The following is a 19398-nucleotide window of genomic DNA, read 5'->3' on the forward strand; positions in this document are numbered from 1 at the left end:
TAAATATGTAAAACAGATTATTGAAAGGAGTCAATCTCTGCAAAATATAGGTGCCTACAGGTCTGGGCTAAGTACAAATGAATTTGGTTATAATTTGGTGAGTCACTGACCCAACCATTTCCTGCCTACATGATGATGGGCGTAGGGGTATGTGCAGGGCTGTACATCTGTATAACTCTTTTGTCTAGCATGTAGTTTACACAGTATGTTGCCTACTGTCAAAACTGATCTTTGCGGGGAAAGTTAGATGCAAACTGCATACTTGCTAGAGCTCTGTCAACCAAAGAAAGTGTCATGTATATCATATAAAATCCATAATTTGTCAGCAAACCAAGGATTCCAATACAGCCTGCTTGAAAATTTACAGAGCCTCGTTGGGATTCCTGTAATATCTAACAAGGGTAAGTTCTGAGGGATAAAATAGTTTTCAAACTCATTCACTGGTGCCATTATTCATGAATCCATAAGTTCGTAAGCTCTTATGATCATACAGACTGTTCTTCATACCACAGTGAAGAGGTAATTTTATTAGTAACTCTGTGTCAGTACTATGACTTATGTCTGAATTGGAGAATTCTATTTTAAGACATTACACACTGATAACAGTTTCAAGCAATAGAGAACTAACTGCCTTGAGATTAGTATGTTGCATTGGCTGGAGTCCTTTGCTGTAATGTAAATGTAATGCGTAGTTGGTTAGAATAAGAATGCGCATCTACAGCACTTTATATTTATCTGCATTTTAAAATGCAAATGTAGTGTGTGTGCAGACATATGACAAGGCATGCATGGTCACCTACAAATATGTGTGTTTTTCTATCGCTCTGATTTACACAGTTTCTGATTCTCTATTTCATTACAGGATTTTTTACAACAGTCTAAATCCTACCACTTGTATATCTTCTGTACTGTCACCCAAGGCATTAATCATAATAACAAACGAGGGTGCCTGGTATTAAACTATGTGGCAACTATGTAGCAATCTTTCTCACTTTGAAGAATTTATAGCAATTCTTTACCTCCTGCCTTCCCTCTTGTAAAATGTTCACTCTCTTACTTTGACAAGACCTCCAGTCAACCAGAGCTTTGAAGTGAATAAGCCTATAATATTTTTTGTAGTGAATTACCGACCAAAACACATTTAAAGTAGAAACCCCAAATTTTATTAGAATAAAAAAATACAGTATTAATCTTTCTGAATTAAAAGATAACTCAAAACAAATAAGGACAACAAAAAAGAAATATAATTCTTTACATACTTCTCTTCACCTGCTTTGTTCTTCCCAGCAATTCCCTGCTTACAGTCTTAATACCAGTTAACTGAATGACATTTTAAGTTGCTTTGTTCCCTAAACTTTTGATCATATCTCTAGCATCACTTGTCTGCTCCATTCTTCTCAGTGCCACTTCTCAGTCTCTTTATAATCTGCAGGTTTCCAGCTGCATTCTGTGTCTTCCTGGTCTTCCTGGTCAGTCAAACCTTGTACTCTGAAGTGTGCCCGCTAAGTAAGCTTAGTAATTCCTCCAAAGAAAGAGTGATTTCTCCCTCATTTCAGTGTCTGCTACCTCTTCCACTTTTCTGGAAGGCAAAACCAAAACCCCACAAAAAACACCCACAAAACCAAGCCCGTCCCCAACAGAACAGAAAACACAGAATAAACAATAAAAAAGATGCCATCCGTCACAGTTATCTTATCATAGGACTGCACTCACCAGCTTTTCTGAACAGGAAGGGTAATAGCAAAAAAAAGTATTTTGTGGACATACGCATTATGTTAAAAAGAGACCAACAGATAAGCAAAATATGGTCCTTAATAGGTTTTCGTAAAATATTATTTTGCCAAGGATTTTGATTGGAGTAGAGCAAGACAAGCTTTTCGAATTTGCTTCTTTGTTGCTCATTTCAAGAAAATATTTAATATAAAACTGTAAATGTATAAACTCTTGTTGGACTTTCTGAAATCTGCAGATGTGGAGGAGTTCTTTGTATTCATCACTGTCAAATAGGTGCAATTCCAGTGCTGAGGGGAGCCCTTTGAAAGAGATCAAAAGCTACATTTACCATTTACTGTCTGGCTACTTAGTCTTACGGTATATCTTTAGATGCTCTGTTTAAATGAAACAATTATCACTTCAGGCAAAACATCAAGACATTATTAATGGAAAAAGAGAATTGAGACCACATATAAATGCATTTTAAACTGTGTCTACTAATATTTTTACTCTAGCATTTTCTGTCTGTCACATCTTTTCCCCAAGAATTGCTCCTGGCACCTGTTAAATTTAAATTAATTAGTGTTGTTAAGAATATATTTCCTCTTAGATTGTCCCTGTAATCATGGGTAAGAGGATCCAAACAGATACACATGCGACATAATATTTTTTTTAAATTTCTGTATTTTCAATTTGTAAGTTTTCAAGCTGACAGTTCCCCAAAATTTCAAGATGGAGCTTCAAAGAAGTGACTTACTATTATAATTTACATTAATTATGTCCTTTTTGGCCACATATTACATTTTGGACTTAGGTGATAATTACTCTTAGAAAACAACGTGTGTGCAGACAGTATCAAAATGCAGATTTCCAGTATTGGGAACATAAGCATGGAATGGGCGTTGTGCTGCATTAATTATACTTTCTCCCCCTCAAGGAATGCAGCTTTCTGCTTATTTGAACTGGTGAATAGGGTGTTTGTTAGAATTTCTGTTTCTAATGAAGTTACACAGCAATATTACTTACTGTATCTTTTCTGCCTGGTATAGTTCATGCCGGTATACCTTGTAAACGTTATCAGTACCCATGTTATATACTAACATGATTTTTACAAAGAGAGAAACAGGGAGTGATTATTTGAACCTTTTTACCAGCCAGAAGAGTATAGGAGTGAAGGAGAACATCTAGAGTATATGAAAATTATAGCCCCATTACAGAACAAACTGCAAAGATCTTAATGATATCGTCTTGATACTTCTTTAGTGTTTTAGACCGTATCAGGTTACACAACTATCTCTGAACATTATATAGAGTTAAAGGAGAAATCTATGACACCTATTAAGGCATTTAAAAAAAAAAAAATTTTTTTTTTTTTTTAACAGGTGTTTACAAAGGCACTTATGAGTCTCTCTCAAAAAACAATCATGTTCTCTTTTGCTAGGGAAGTAAATCATCCAGTACTTTAAAGAAAGAGCAACAATGTGAATGAATAAAGCAATCAGCTTTGTAAAAATAGAACATAAATGTTTATATGTCCTTTTTAGACAGAGAATCATTGAATATAAAGTCGTCCTCATCAGAATTCTGGGCATGCTATTCATAATTTTAACTCCATCAGTCAGTCATTGGTCAATTGCTCAGATTGTTCAGTCTGCAGAACACTTTTGCAAATAAAATTGGATAATGCTTTCTAAAAAGCCAAGCTTTGCCTTGAATTACAACCATTACTTAGAACTCATAATGATTTAAAATAAAGCAAAATAATAATTTAAAAGCTATTCTGCTTTATTTTGCTGTCTTGAGGAAGAAAAAAAAATTTGATTGTTCAGCAATATGTAATAATTTAATTGGTGGAGGAAAATTAACTATGGATGGTCAATGGCTTTCTCCCAAACCAACTAGAATTAATTTAATATTTTTCTTGACTTCAGTGGACATTGGGTCAAGCCCTAGATTAATGTCTTTTTTCCTTTCTCAACAAGTTGGATACATCCTGGATTTCAGCTCTCCAAACCACAACAGAAGATGAAAGATTTGGACATGTCTTACTTTATTTTGTCCAGTTAAATGAATTAATGCTAGCTGGGAGCTTCAGTATGCAATGAAAAGTCCTATCTGGCTTGTTAACAATAGACTATGCTATTTCTATGGTCTGAATGATCGATATTGTCTGGCATATGGAAAGAGAATTTTTCTTGGATGTTTAAAAGCCACACTGAAAAGTAAGAAAATACTGAATTAAGAAGAAATTTAGAAAATACTGTGGATTCAAAGTAGCAACAAGATTTTTTAATAAAATAATATTTTGAGAGTACTACTACAGAGGAATTTTTAGAAAATATTTCCTAAATCAAGGAATTGCACACCTTATTAATCATACTTGTCACAAAGTCAGTATATGCTAATTTCCTTGATTTCAGTTTGCTTATGAATGAAAAAAGGTCAGCTCTGTGTCTATATTGAAATGATAACACAAGCTTTGCATTGTGATGATGTTCACACTGCATTATTTTTGAAATGCATAGCTATACTATTTCAGCATCAAGACATGAGCATATTGTCTTTCCATTAAAAATGAAAAGCAGAAATAAGGGGAAATAATGATTATTTGTTTTTTCATAGATGCCGAGAATGTCCTTGCTTTAACAAATTTGTGAATAACTGAAATGTCTGAAAAATTTTCTTCAATACACTAGCTATAGTCTATGCTTTAATTCAGTTGTACCTGACTAATATATTTTGAAACACACCAGAAGCATTTACAGGATTGGGCTGCAATTTGATATAATTTTTTCCCTACATACATATGAGGTCTACAAGACTTTAAGGCAGTGTAAATACCTAAATACATGCTCTAGAATCCTACCCTACCATTTTAAGTCAGTAAAAAATTTTGAAGTTCTTAGTTTCTCTGTATCACAGATCACACAGTAATACAGAAAACGCATGCAAATTTCTATTAAGAAGTGATAGCTCCAGATGTGGAAAGCATTCTGAGTGGCATGGTGAAGAAGTTTTCAGGGTTCTCCGACAACAGATGTTTTCAAAATGACCCACCCATGAGTTCTTAGCATTCTTACTTACATGTTTTGCTGGAACTCTGATGATTTACAGCTGCAAATCTAGAAAAATAGTAATTTGTACTAGAGAGATTACTTGTTTTCTACAATGAAGGTCTCATAAACTGTTAGACTACCATAGAGCTTCAACCCTTAAGGAGAGGGATGCTATGATTCCTGACACTAAGCATTAGCTTTTTGTAGTAAGCATGGATGCAGAATTAGATGCTAACTGAGGCTCTATTAAACATTCTTTTTTCATTATAACTGCATCTCCTACCAGCTTTCAATCAGAAATACCATAAAAAATGCAGTTCTAGTCAACCTGATGATACACTGAAAAGTTTCCAATATCTATCTACCTGATAACTGCTAGTGCCATTATAGGCAGTCTTTGGGAATCTGAATAAAATAGAATACTTCAGTTCCTGAGTGTTGATTTAAGCATATTTATCCCTCTGTTAAAGCTTGGTGCTTTCCCAAAGTCTAACTTAATAAAGGTAATGCTTGCCCTTTTCTTAAGGAAACTGTGTTAGCAGTGTTATACACCTTAGCATTTTTAACCTCTGAATAGAAGGGCGGAAGACCTAATAAAATGAGATTAAATTACGCTGTGGCAATTCTAAAATGCATGCAACGAAAAAAGTGTGGATAACTGTAATTGTGAGAGAGGATTCCTACGTAACAATCAATTAAGCCAATTACTTGTTTTTCAACAGTGTAATTAACAAAAAAATGCTCTTCAGTATATGTATTTTTAGTGTCAGTCTTTTGCATATAAAATTTGAATGTTGTAGAATATCAGTTCTCATTTCTTTATTACTTGTCTACTTCAGCAATCCTGAAATAATTAAATATTTGAATATTAATATCCTACACCTGTAAATGTTTATGTTGCATTTTATTTATTTTAAATTAATTAGTAATAAGTTATGACATGGGATTACTTAGAACATCTTTCCTATAAAACCATTTATCTGTCAAGTATTTTGCTAATCTTGGTTTTATGTCTTGGAAATCTCATCTTTGTCACTTTTCATCTCCTTTTAAAGAATTATGGGGAGAATATTATCCATGAAACTAAAGAGGCAAGAGAATTATAAATTCTTTCCAACATGCCAGCAGTAGGTTGACTTTTAATGTGGTCACAGAACAAGAAAATCAAAAGCAATAGTTCTGACTGGGGTTTAATCAGCTGGAGCAGGAGCTATGTGAACTGAGATCACCTTTTACATGAGAAACATTCTTGGTTTGTAGGTACAAAGAGTTAGCAAAGTGAGACTGGAAAGAAGTTGAAGCTAAGAAAACCCACATCAGTGATAGATTAATGAAGCAACTTGATAGAAAGTATCTCTAGAGAAATGATGGTGCAAAATGAAATATACCTTTTACCAGAGGTAATCTATTAATTTCAATAAAAGTAACAGTGGGATTAAAAAAAAAAAAAAAAAAAAAAAGAAAAGCTTTGGTTCAGTTTAGGTTTGATTTACAGTAATGGCAGTGAGAAGGTCATTTCAAAAAGTTATTCAAATTTAATCTATGTTTCAATTAATTTTATCTTAACTGTTTCATATCAAATACAGATCTATAATTGGCTTACTTCAGACAGATTACTGACTTCATCTTTTCACTTACTTAGTTGAATTTCCTGCTCTTTTATCTTCTGTGTCCTTTCTTTCTTTAGAATGGGGTTTCCAATTTGTGTCTGCTCCAAGAAAATCTTGGAATGTTTAAAACAAACGGCATTGTAGAAATATTTTCCCCATTTATATTTAATTGATATATTTATGTTCTAAAAAAACCAAAAACATCATCTTGCATCATTATAATTACCTAATAATGCTAAAAGCACTCATTTTTATCCAATCTAATCAGCACAACAGGGTACTAAGATATTGTTAATCTTTTACTCTGGATTTAATGCACAAATGAGCATAGAACCAATTTAAAAACAGTATTTATTATATGCAGTGGAGAATAGAAGTATCAAAGTCTACAGGCCTTGAAGAAGTCTGTCACTGAGTTATTGCAACTCTTGTGGAGGCCATTACTGCTAAGGTAAGCAGTAATAATAAGCTTTATGCATTTTGAGCTCTGTCTAGCCTTTGCTGAAATGCCTCTTGGGTCTAGCTTGGGTCAGAAGGGTTGATTTTATATACAGAATTGCAGCAATTTACTGAAAAATATAACAAGCTGTTCTAATGACAGCTCAGGAAGAAGAAAAGGAAATAGTGAAATTTAATGGCAAATTTGTGCTATATAACGTACTGTATTTAAATTTCAGATGACTGATTTTACACAGCCAAGTGAGGTATATCCTGACAGCCTTGCAAGGCTCCTGAAGCTGTTGCAGCCAAAAAATGTGTCACTGAAACCTGGATAATTTTTTTTTAGGGTATTTTGGGGAAGGAGGGAACGGGAAAGAAAACCCAAAGCTTTTCTAAAATCAGTGGGACTCAGAATTTCAGAATAACAGTCTCCAAAACAAGACTCTTCAGGTTCTGTAGGAATAGTAAATCAGTGTGAAAAGTGCATATCACTGGTGAAATCTTATTCTTTTTGTGCAAGACATGAAAGCTATAATGCCTAAATTGCATCAAACAGCAATAATAACCACAAAATACTGTATTCAACTGATACATGGCTGTGGTTGTCTAAGAATAACAGCTTTCAAAATTTATACAAAGCATCACTCAGTTTACTAGTTTGTACAAAAATTACGTCAAAGTAAATGTTTCATATTACAGATAATTTTTTGCTTACTGAAATGCTTTCCTTTTGGAAGGAACTGTGAGTATGTTCTTCAGCCTATTTGTAAGTTTGCACTGCCAATCTGGTCAAGGCCAGCACTGGATCTTTCTCTCTGTTGAACATTTTTTCTGTGAAATGATCACTAGACTTGGAGGTTAGGAAAGCAGTACTTAGGAAATATTCTTTTCTTATCATGATGGCCTTTGTCTTGCTATGCTGCCACCTTGCAATAGGAGTGTTCTCACTTGGCATGTCATCCACTTATTTTTATCTGAGCTCCATTATCTGGACATGTTGAGTGTAAGACACTCAGTTCTTCTTTTTTTGTTACTGGTGACAGTTACCACTATTTCAGGTGACTGCTGGCTTTAAGACATAAAGCCAAATGTAATAGGAAAATAGTTCATATAAGACTTTATTAGCTATTGCAGTGATATGTCTAAACTGAAGACTTTTAAGAGATGAGCCCTAGAATCTCTGGTAGTTGATACATTGTCTGTATGACTTGATCTTGTTACTGTACTTCCCCTTTGGAGGTTATATGATCAACACTATGAAAGAAATGTAAAATAACTTGGATTTCATATGTCTACATAGGTGAATTATTCTAAGCAAAGTTCCCAGCTAGACAGCTTCAACGTTTGTGTTACACACAGTATTGGAATTTGCCATTTTAGTATTGAACATGGCTTGCATTAAACACATTAAAATGGACAATTATCTTCTGGAAATACTCTTATATTGGAATAACTACTGATTTATTTCATTTCTTTTAGAAGCTACGTTTTCCAGTATAATCTCACCCTCTCCAGAAGGTTGTTTTGGAAGCCAGAAATCTGTCTTGTTTTAATATAGAATGTATGCTTTGAAAAATCTTTCTTCTTGACAATGAAACTTGAGATGTAGGATGCTATTTCAAAAGTAATTCAATAGCTGAATCCCCTGGAAAAGGTCTCCCGTCATAGGTAATCACCCCTAGTTAATGTGCGTAAAACTAGCACAATGGCTCAATTTTCCATTTGTAATCAATGACTAAAACTTAATTCTGTGCACTGAAAAAGCACGAAAATGTGAAGTGATAAGGTTTAAAATGTGAGTCAAACCCTTTTAGACCAAATAATTAATGAATTTACCACCAATACAAAATTCCAATCTATTTTTATCCATTTCCTCATATCACATATAAAAGCATAGACCATCCTTTTGCTCTGTTTACATAATCCCAAAGTGTGACTTTGATCCATTCCTAAGATGCCTAAATACAAAACAAGTAAAAAATAATAAACTGTGTCTTTCAGATGAACTTTTCTTACATCAAAATATCAGTTTTCCTAGACATATTCAATTTTCTATGAAAGCCTGTTGATTCATTTGTTGTATTCATTATACGTAGCAAATAAAAGAGGCTCTAATCCTTCAATGAGCTGTGCTTGAGACAATTTACGTGCTTTAGAGAGCACACTGCAGGACTACTAAGAGAAAAGTCATCAGCTTTGTAAGTGGTATTCTTAGCATAGCAACAAGTTAACCGTTGTCAGGTTTTTTGGTAGTGGCAGTGTAAGTGTGCCTTTGTAAGGTGTTTTGATTTAGTGCCCCATGACACTCTGGTTGTAAAATACTGTAAATTCTCAAGGGGCACAGCATGAGTAGTTTATGAACTTGCTAACTAAAACATGTCAAAAAAGTAATTCACAAGGGAGGGAGCTTTCAGAGAGGTATTCTGCAGGGACTGATAGTTGATCCAGCGCATCCAATATTTTTTTAATCAATCACCTGAAAATCAACACAACACTGATCATAAAATTACTTACGGATAAATAACTAGGAAGAAAGGGCATCATACAAAGCAATTTGAATCACATGGCATCTACACCATATAGGGTAAGGCTATGCCTACAGATCAGAGGACTTTTTCTCTCTGACAGCAAGATCAGTACAGCAGTACTTTGTAGTTCTGACAGAGTCAGTTTTAAAAGAACATTGCAAAATTGGAATGAGTTCAATAAAAATCACAGAAAATATTTAATAGACTGGAGAAAATGCCTTATAATAAGAGATTTAAAGAGTTCAAACTTTTAATTTCAAAGAGACAACAGAAAGGTAATGACTTTGCAGTGGAGAAATGTCTTTTTAATGTCTTTTTTTTTTAGGAGGAAAAATGCTCTTAAAGCTCATGTATGTGAAAGAGAAAGGCAGAACAAGAACCAATGTTACAAGTCAGACAAATAAGAGAATAGGCACAAGTATGTAATGACTGGTTAAATCATCTTTGGAACAAAAGATCAAGGAAAGCAGTGGATTCTCTGCAGTATACTACCTTCTAATCTGTCTTGATATCTCTTTGGAACATACATACTAGCTAAAAAGAAATAATTCTTTGGTTAGACTAGCATTATTGGCCTCAATACAATAATATTTTTGAATGGAAGTCAAAATAGGTAACTTTATGTTTTCTACATGAACCTATGAACACAATATTATATATGTGAAGTCAAATCTATAAAATTAGACTTGAAGGATTTATTTCCATTTATATAAACTTACAATACCGTATAATCAAGCATATATAATGCACCAAACAAATCAATCATTCCATGTTTATCAATGAAAATGTTTTTGTTCTCCATTAACACGCCATGCTGTGTAAACTTACAGAAATCTTACATATACTCTAGAATTATGTAGTTTCTGAAATTTGTGCTGGACGTTCAGTCAGGCATATGTCAAATGAACAAAGAGCATCTTGTCTGCAGCAGTTTCAGAGCAGACACAAACCTAATGAGAGTTTTTGCTGGCCATCGAATAAAAATGATGGAGGAAGTTGGATAGGTATGAAATTGATTATTGCCATACTTTTCTTGAATTCAATAATAAAAAAGATGATTCCACTATAATTTACTAGTATGTGTGACTCTGAACTCAACTGTAATTCTGATGGTTTTTTGCCTTTCTCTTATGTGTGTCATTTGAAGAAGTAGTGGAGACTGAAATGTCTGTTTAAATATATATTTCTGAATTAGCACATAATTGTCTTCTATAAAACGATTTCTCTGATGAATTCTGCAGTTTTATACAAGATTTATAGAAGTAATCCGATCATAAAAGGACATCTTAACCTGTATTGAAATGAAAAGACTTTCTTTCTGATAAAGAATTACCTATCCAGTTACAAATGCAACAAGAAGTATTTTTAAGGCTTTATGAATACTGGTTGGTGGTCACAGTATGGAGCTCTGCTGTTGTTAATGGACTCAGTAAGAAGTTAAAATTTCATTTAACTGGAAACATTTTTCTTATGATCAGCAATGACATGTGGTTCTTAAGCTGTGATGGATTCTAATTGTGGTCCAGGAGGTAAACAGTCAGTGGTTGATTAACCTGGTTATCCTACTGTTAAGATTTTTTCATTTTAAAATATTTTTAAACTTCTAAAAATAAGATTTTTGTACTGCTGAGAGTAACCTAGCTAACATATAATAAGTTCTAGCATAAAGGGCTACTCAGATTGACACAATAATTTCACACCAGCTTGTTTAAAAACACTCTTCTTAAAGGATTATAATGCCAGACCAGCATGTTTTATTAAAAGCACAGTATTTTTAATAATTAGGGGAAAATGGATGTAAGCAGTGCCACTTACTGCTCTGTCAAATTTAATCTATTTAATGTTTCTCTGTTTTTTTCAGCATAAAGAACGTCACTCCAAAAGTAGGGGATGCTGAAACTCGTAAAGCCATTCGCCGTGCCTTCGATGTGTGGCAGAATGTAACTCCTCTAACATTTGAAGAAGTTCCTTATATTGAATTAGAAAATGGCAAGAGGGACGTGGATATTACAATCATTTTTGCATCAGGTTTTCATGGAGACAGTTCTCCCTTTGATGGGGAAGGAGGATTTTTGGCTCATGCATATTTCCCTGGGCCAGGAATTGGGGGAGACACTCATTTTGACTCAGATGAGCCATGGACTTTGGGAAATCCCAATCATGATGGTAAGAGAAGATTTCAGTTTAAACAAAATAAATAAATGGCATGAATTTTCAGCTAACGGAACTATTTCCATGCTTCTCTGTCCCTAAAGTCACATAGTTTTCTTTCCTAAGTTCACCCTATTTTAGAAATATCTTCAGTTGATTGGTCTATTCAAATCTGAGGCAGAATACTTTCTGTCTAACTGTAAGTTACAGTATGAAAATGTGTTTCACTTGAAAAACACAGAATTCTTGTTAGGAACATTTGTGTTCATACAAACATTGTACTGTTGAATGTTTACATAAACTACTTTTTTTTTTAAATTGTTTGCCATATAGATCTTATTTAGGTTTAGGGAAAATGTGGAATGTTTTTTAGCAGTAATATAAAAGAGGTTAAGAACAACTGAGACTACCCACCAATACAGTGGGTACCAATGTACATAAAACCTAGTCTTCTCCAGTTTTTCTTTATGGTGATGCAATGGCTGAATTTAAAGTCAACTCTTAAAGATGCCATTTCAAGAAGAGAGCGAGTGTTTCCCAGTAACTTTTGAACATCTTTTGGAATTGTTAATTCTAACAATAATTCCAGTTTACTTAAGTTGTGCATTCCCAGTAGTCAAATAAGTGACTGCATAGTGCAGTTGACATACCTAATATTTACCAAATCAAGGTTAAAGATACTCTTTAAAGTTACTCTTCACAGAACTGTAATCTGGCCCTTGCCGAGCTCCAAGTTCATGTGATTTAATTACTGCCATTGTCTAGGAAACCTGATCTAAAGATAGCTTTTGCATCTCTGCAGAACAGTATCAAAGAAGAGTTTTTGTGTAGACATATTCTGCGTTTGATGCTTTGATGCTTTGACAGGTTTTGGTTCCAAGCAGCCTCAGTTGTCCTAGTAGATCTCTCTAAGCCAGTTACATAGAGTTTGAGAGACCCTCTTCAGCAAAAAATGATGCACAGAAGAGGATGTATAGATGCACAAAGAGGATTTTTCTGGCATACAAAAGACGATAAAGATGACAAAAAGTGCAGAGCTGTTGTATTTCAATGTTACACTGAATTCTTGAACAATGAGGGGCTTTATCTAATGCCTTTCTTTTCCCTTTCTCACTTGAGATCTTCCAAGTAAAATTCAGAGCTTTTTATGTAGCAGTATTTGTAGCCTGGATTTTGCAACAAAGCTTTAAGTTAATATTTTAGAAGTATAAATACGGTATTGTGACTGTTCTAATGGTGCAATACTTCTGCTGTGCGAGGGTCAGTGAAGCAAGAGCAGTGTACTGCACTGTGAAAGCCCTTAGTAGCAGAATGGGCTCAAGAGATTTATTTCTTGTGGACCAAGCCCTAGATTCTTACTGGAACAAAATCTGTGGTATTGCATTGCTCATATTTGTCCTCTTCACAAGTTTAGCTCAAAGAAACAACAGGCGGAATCTTCTATTTCTGCAGTTCAGATACATAGTCAGTCACAGCATTGTGAGGCTAGATTAAGGTATTTTTATCAGCCTCAGAGGGAGACCAACACTGCACATAACATTCTGTGTTTTTGGAGGTATTACTTCAAGCACTCAGGAAAATCTACAGGCATGTGTACGTTGAAGTCAAGGTGTCAATTTAAAATGTGATAACCCTTTTGGAGCAGTGCCATATATGGATACTTATAGTATCCATGGCTACCTCCTTCTCCTTTAACTTAAATAATTTCAAGGGTGCAAAAGGGCGTTCATGTCTTTATATGCTTTTTTGTGGTTGAGTTTTGTAGAGCAGTTTTCAAAAGCTATTTCTTGTATTAATGAATTTTAAGATATTTTGAAGGAAAAAAAATCAAGTGAAAGTTACATGATATTATCAACTTTTATAATTAAAAAGTTTTGCTATCTATTTCATGAAGGTTTAATAGGTATCACTGGAAATTTATTCTGCAAATTTAATAACTTGTGTACTTTGGTGTGCTCATATATACTTTTTTGAGGGAGACATATTCCTGTTAGAATGGAATAGTCAAGGTAGAAAACCCAGGATATTTTATGACTGGAAAATTTGTGCAAAATACACGACAAAAAAAATATCTTACCAGTGCAAGTTTTCTGAAAAATTTTGGCAACTCCTAGTTTCATGGTTGAGATGGTATGAACCATAGATCTTAGGTTGTAGCTATTGTCCAGAGAAAAGCCTTATGTTGTTGTAACTCTAGAAATAGCAATGTATGTACAGTTGATCTGTATATGCAGGGTATCTATTTGTCTGATTGGTGACGTCGAGTTATCAGGTAGGCCAAGTTCTGCTGATGATCTTATTGCATTAGCTTATGGCTAGGAATCCTGAAGGAACATTTTTGTGACTGGAAAAAATTTCCGTGTGGAAAAAGAAGACAAGCATGCCATTTGGGATTGACAGGAAGAAAAGATTTACAGCTCTCTTAGGTTCCCTATCATCTTGAGCTCAGTCTCAGAGCACTGAAAAGCAGAAGGGTGAAAAACGTATTTATGATCATAGCTATGAGTCATTTATCCCAGGTGAGTGTCATTTTTTTTTTAAGGTTCATTGCTTCATTAGTCCAATAGTCATCTTCATGTAGTGTTATTAGAAATCAAATAAAAGGGGAAAAAAAATCAGTGATTTATTTTTATTTTTAAATTAACTCTCGCCTCAAAGGGCTGATTTTCTCTGATTCCTATTCTATTATTCCAGGGTGATTTGAAAACATGGACCAGCTTGGTTATTTAGCAGCAAAAATGCAAACATAAGATCCTCTTGAAAAGTATTAGCCTCATTCTCCACTTTATACTGTTCTTCCAATGAAAATGGTTTGCATACTCTCTACCTTAGAAAAGACAGACAACTTCTTGAAATGCTTTCATAAACTGTTGTCCTTTTTAAAATAATTTTCATTCCAAATAAGGAATCATATACAAATTCAGTATTCTGAGTATAGTTAATTCCTAAGGTAATTTATCCTGACTAGTTAATTGCAGTGTCTTCATACTTTAGGTTTGGGTTTTGTTTTGTTTTGTTTTCTTATCATGTTAGCTTGATTTTCTTGTGTTTTGCTTGGTTTTAATAGTGTTCTAGACTGAAAGGACAGTTCCAATAGAAATACATCATCTCCACAGTGCAACGCTGCCTTCCTTTGTTCTCACTTCAGTGGTATGTTTTTGTGGATTGCAGACCTATCTTATCAATCATGTTCTGAGGAAGAGATCTGTGCTTTGACTCCTCCCTCATTCTGAAGAAAGAATAAAGTTCTTGTAAGATTAAAGACTAATGGGCCCGTTGCTCAGGAAAAAACCTTCTGTCATGCAATTTTATACTTGCAGGCTCTGTAAAATGTTATATTTCTTAGCTTTTTTAATACCCTGTAAGGAGAGTACAGGTGGTACCTTAACTCCAGCTGGGCTGTAGAGGTCTTTTCTCTGAATTTCCTTCCATAGTGCTGCAGGTGCTGCCAGAAGTATTGGCCAGAAAGTAGGACAAGAAACTTGCCATCACAGGGGAGCAATGAAAACAAGGACAGAATTTCTTTTGTTAGGAAAGGAGGGATATACTGGAGGATAAAAGATGTTTGGGTTTTTTTGCAAGGTAGGGAAATGGTAGTCTTCCACTAATTTGGACAAAGTCTTTGTATGCATTGGACCGTAGTCTTCCTCCAGTCAGCTTTCAGGTTCCACTTGTTCTTTTAGGACATCCACTTTTCAAGTTCTGTGGGAATAGGCCTTTTCACCTACAGTAGACCCCATTTCCTTTATCGTCTGCCTATCCAGGCTTCAGTGTGAGGTGAGAGCCTTAGGTTTGTAAATTATTTGGGACAGGATGGTTTCTTCATGCATCTTATGAAGTACCTTGTGCTCTAGGCAGTCTCATTTCTGGTAACACCTGACAACTATGGTAGAAGAAGAGGATGGAGGAAACAAACATCGACGGTGAAACACTGTTCAGGAATAGCAAAACAGAAAGGATAGGAATATCACAGGAAAACATTTCACAATATGTACACTTAAAGATACAAAAATAGAAAAGAATAAACAGGAGATGAAAATCAAGTTACATAAGTAGCTATGTGAAAAATCAGCACTTATTAAGAAAAACTTTAAATCCTTATTTTCTTCTGAACTTAAGTGCTGGAAAGAAAAATAAGTGGAGAAAAAGAAGGAAAAGGAAGAAATCTTAATATACCAGTCTTGAGGCTAGGAAGAGATTTCATTGTTCCCATGACTCCAATCCATTTAGGTGATATATATCACCTCATTTTTTGAATGAAAAATTTATGGTCAATGAATAATGTATCTAAATACAGAAAAGGACAATGACTTCTTGCTAAGAGTGGCAATATTTTGGAGATATTGTATTGTCAAAATCCTCAACAAAAATATTTTTCCAAGTGTTTTTTTCAATTGTGATACTTCAAAACACTGTGATGAAATTCAAAGTTACTGCCAGGGAGTGGCAGGGATAGGGACTGTCTCTGTAGTAAATTTTCTAGTAGCTAGCAGAAATATCCTAGCCTATGCCCTGTCTTCCTATACCAAAGCTGAAGATGGTGTTCCTACTAGCCTTAGAAGGCTTTATTAAATCTGCAGCATTGAAATTTTTTTATGCACTGCAATATAACTAGAGGTTGAAGTGTCAGATTCTAGTAGAACAGGTAGTGTGCTAGATTTCTGGAAGATCTGCTTCATTATGGAGTTAAGCCTCGGAGCCTATAGTCTCCTCCTCCCCTGTTCTCCAAGTTACTGTAGCATGGTGGGCCATACACATTCACAAGGTCTTATAGATAAGGTTCTTTCCCTATCATAAGACTGACAATTATTTGTTTCTACTTATATTCTCCATATTTTGTTCTAATGTTGAGCAACAGTCTTTTGAAAGCTGTTAATAATGTCTGCTGAGCATAGATGTTCACTGTTGGAAAAAATGGAAGGTGTATTTCTACAATGACACAATTAGGAAGAGGACTTACTTTGCAACTCTGCCTTGTTAATGGCACAGAGTAATAAAACCATAAAAAATTTCAGTAGGCCAGTTTTCCTATGTGTACTTTAGAAAATGCAAATTACAAGTCAAAAATGTATTATATACAGTACTCACTAGTTTTTATTTCATTGTCTTATTCCTGTGACTGAAGGTTGCTTATGATCCCGTAACAGAACTTTGAGAAAGAGAGGAAACAATATTTGATCTAAGAGCTGTTAAATGCAATCTACACAGTGGGGGCTGCTTCTGAAGTGATGAAGTAGATATATGTCCCTTATTACAGGAAGTGTTATTTGCTTGTTTGGTTTTTTGTTTGTTTGGCTTGGTTTTTTTCAGGAATCCCTTGTAAAGCCTTGGAGAGGACAAGAACTATTCTCAGTTTAGTTTGTAGTTTTCTCAGTAATTTAAAAGCGGACAGTTTCAAAAGTGAAATGAATCTCAAACCCTTCACCATATCTGAACTAAGACCCAAGAGAGGGACAGATGAAGAGTCTGAAAACAGTCTTCTCAGCAGTGACTTCAGAGAAAGCTGTCTCATCTTTAGAAATCTGTGTATCTTGACCAGTTCTGTTGGCAAACCCCAAGGGCCATTTCATGGATCATTGTGATATTCCTTGGCAACCCCAACCCATCGAAGCCAGGTTCCTCAACTAGTGACTATGAGCAAAAGTTTCATTTTGGCAGATAGTGGCAGGGAAAGAAAGAAAGGACTGTGATGAATTTTGCAGTTAATAGTCATTGCTACCTGCATGTTGAATGAAACACAGACTATTCCTATCAGTTTGGAATAATGACTGCATGTATCTGTTCTTCTTCCTCACTATTGCCTTACATATTTTCCACCAATCTCTTTTCCCTGGATTTATTGCACGATTTATTATAAACATAATTCCTATTAAATATAGGGAAGCTCTCAGATGGAATCCTAAAAATTATGGCAGAGAGAGGAGAAAGGAAGACATTCAAAGAAGGGGCAATCATGGATAAAGATATATATACACTATGTTGTAATATAAAGCAAAATCCATTACTAATACAGATCATGTATTTTATGACTTCTTAATTTATATATTTCCTTTCTTCACCTTGACAGTGTATGAAAACATTTTTGCTATCTGTCAGAAGGTAAACATCTCTAACTTAAGGCATAAACTCTTGCCTCTATTTCAAAAATTGCATTGGTTTATCAAAACTGATGTCACATTTGTCTGGCTACATGCACTTAAGTTAGTTTAAACCTTGTTTAAAGTACTTATTTTTTCTGGGAAATTACTGAATGCATCTAAGCCTATTTAAAGGAGTGTTAAACCAGTTTGAAAGGAGAGTGCACTACTTTTAACTAGATTAATTTAAGATTCACCTACTCACACAAGTGCAGCCTTTTAAAACAGAGCGAGATTTAGAAGCAGCTTTTGGGGAAAACAAGGATTTCTTGGGAGCTTAGATTTCAAGCACATTAGACATGATGCTTAATATACCAATTACTGGCTAAAATCTGACTATAGAACTGTGTCTTCCAGTGGCAGAAAATATTTCACAAAGACTAAGTTTAAGTTCTCCTTAGATAAACACAGCAGATCAGTAATGGTAGTTTGATACTCTTATCTTTGTATTCATATCTGCAAGAGAAATAGAAAGCAAAGTGAAATGCATGACTTTTTACATCTGTAGCAAATTTATCAAGGCAGCTACTGTACCATACTGTAATTCTGCAGAAACCAGTTCTTCCATCAAAGAATATAAAATAAATAATAACAAGTGAAACTCCATTACAGAAATAATAGGTGTTTTTAGTGTACAGTTACATTTAAATGTAAGGAGAATATTACTGCAGAGTGCTTACATTCATGTGGAATATTTGTACCTTGTATGAAGCTGTGTTTTCAGGAAAACAAAACCAAAACTTCAATAATTCAGTAATTTTTTTGTTAACTCTCCAACATTCAAAAAATTATTCAAGTTTTGCAGGTAATAAAAAGAAAAAACCAAACCTGTCACTTTGTACCATGCTGTTTGTAGATTGCCAAGTAAAAGCTTCTTGGACCTGATGCAAACACAGTATCTAGTGTAATGTACTTGGACTCTAGTTAGTGCATAGATTCTGCTGTGGGCACTATGTTGGCAGCCAAGAAAAATTTATGAAAATCCTGATCTCTGAACTACATAGATCAACTTGTAGTAAATTTCTTTTGGCTGCCAGTGTGGTTGACACAGTGCAGGAGATATATACTGCTGGAGATATGAGCCAGTGGCGTTGTGAAAACTAAGTCTCCTAAGGGAGCTCTGTGTCTCAAACCGTGCTCATGTCATATGCTATGGTTAGGTATAAAGAAAGCCAAGCTTTTCAGATTAAAGGAAGCTCTGTATTACAATGTTACCATGACTTTAATTTCATAAATCATAGTACTCTTACTTAATTAATTATATATATTTTTAATAAGCTCTTATCAGTATCAAATTTAGTCTGTAACCAAGCAGTGTGACCTTGCAGTTGTCACATGTATGTTTTCCAGTTCTGTACTACGATAAATATGTAAAAGATAAATGTCTTTGAATTTGTGTATTATACTTGTGTATACACTTGTAAACACATAATTGCCAACATGGGTTCAGATCAAAGGTTATCCTGCAAAATATCCTATCTCCAGTTATGGCCATTAACAGATACCTAAGGAAGAGAATAAGAGCAGGGCAAACATGGTAAGAGAACCCCAGCATACCCTGTCTTAGCTTCCAGCAATCTGTGGCTCATTGAATTTCTGAACCACAGGCCATATTTTTGTATTTAATAGCCTCTGAGGGATTTCCTTTCATGAATTGGTGTAATCTCAGCACTCAGTATCCACAACATCCTGTGGCAATATGTTCTATAGTTTAAGCAGATGTGAAAAACTACCTCCTTCTGAATTTTGAACCTGCCATTGA

At 34.6% G+C, this 19398-nt stretch overlaps 1 protein-coding gene across 1 annotated transcript in view; it reads left to right on the plus strand.

The window, feature by feature from the left end:
- The window catches only part of MMP16 (matrix metallopeptidase 16), a 183252-nt gene that overhangs the window by 98284 nt on the left and 65570 nt on the right, over positions 1-19398 (plus strand). The window contains exon 4 of the mRNA XM_059815306.1: positions 11210-11514. Coding sequence (XP_059671289.1) covers positions 11210-11514 — 305 coding nt within the window. The remainder of the gene's footprint in view (positions 1-11209; positions 11515-19398) is intronic.

Source organism: Gavia stellata, chromosome 3, assembly GCF_030936135.1.
Source record: "Gavia stellata isolate bGavSte3 chromosome 3, bGavSte3.hap2, whole genome shotgun sequence".
Lineage (NCBI taxonomy): Eukaryota > Metazoa > Chordata > Aves > Gaviiformes > Gaviidae > Gavia > Gavia stellata.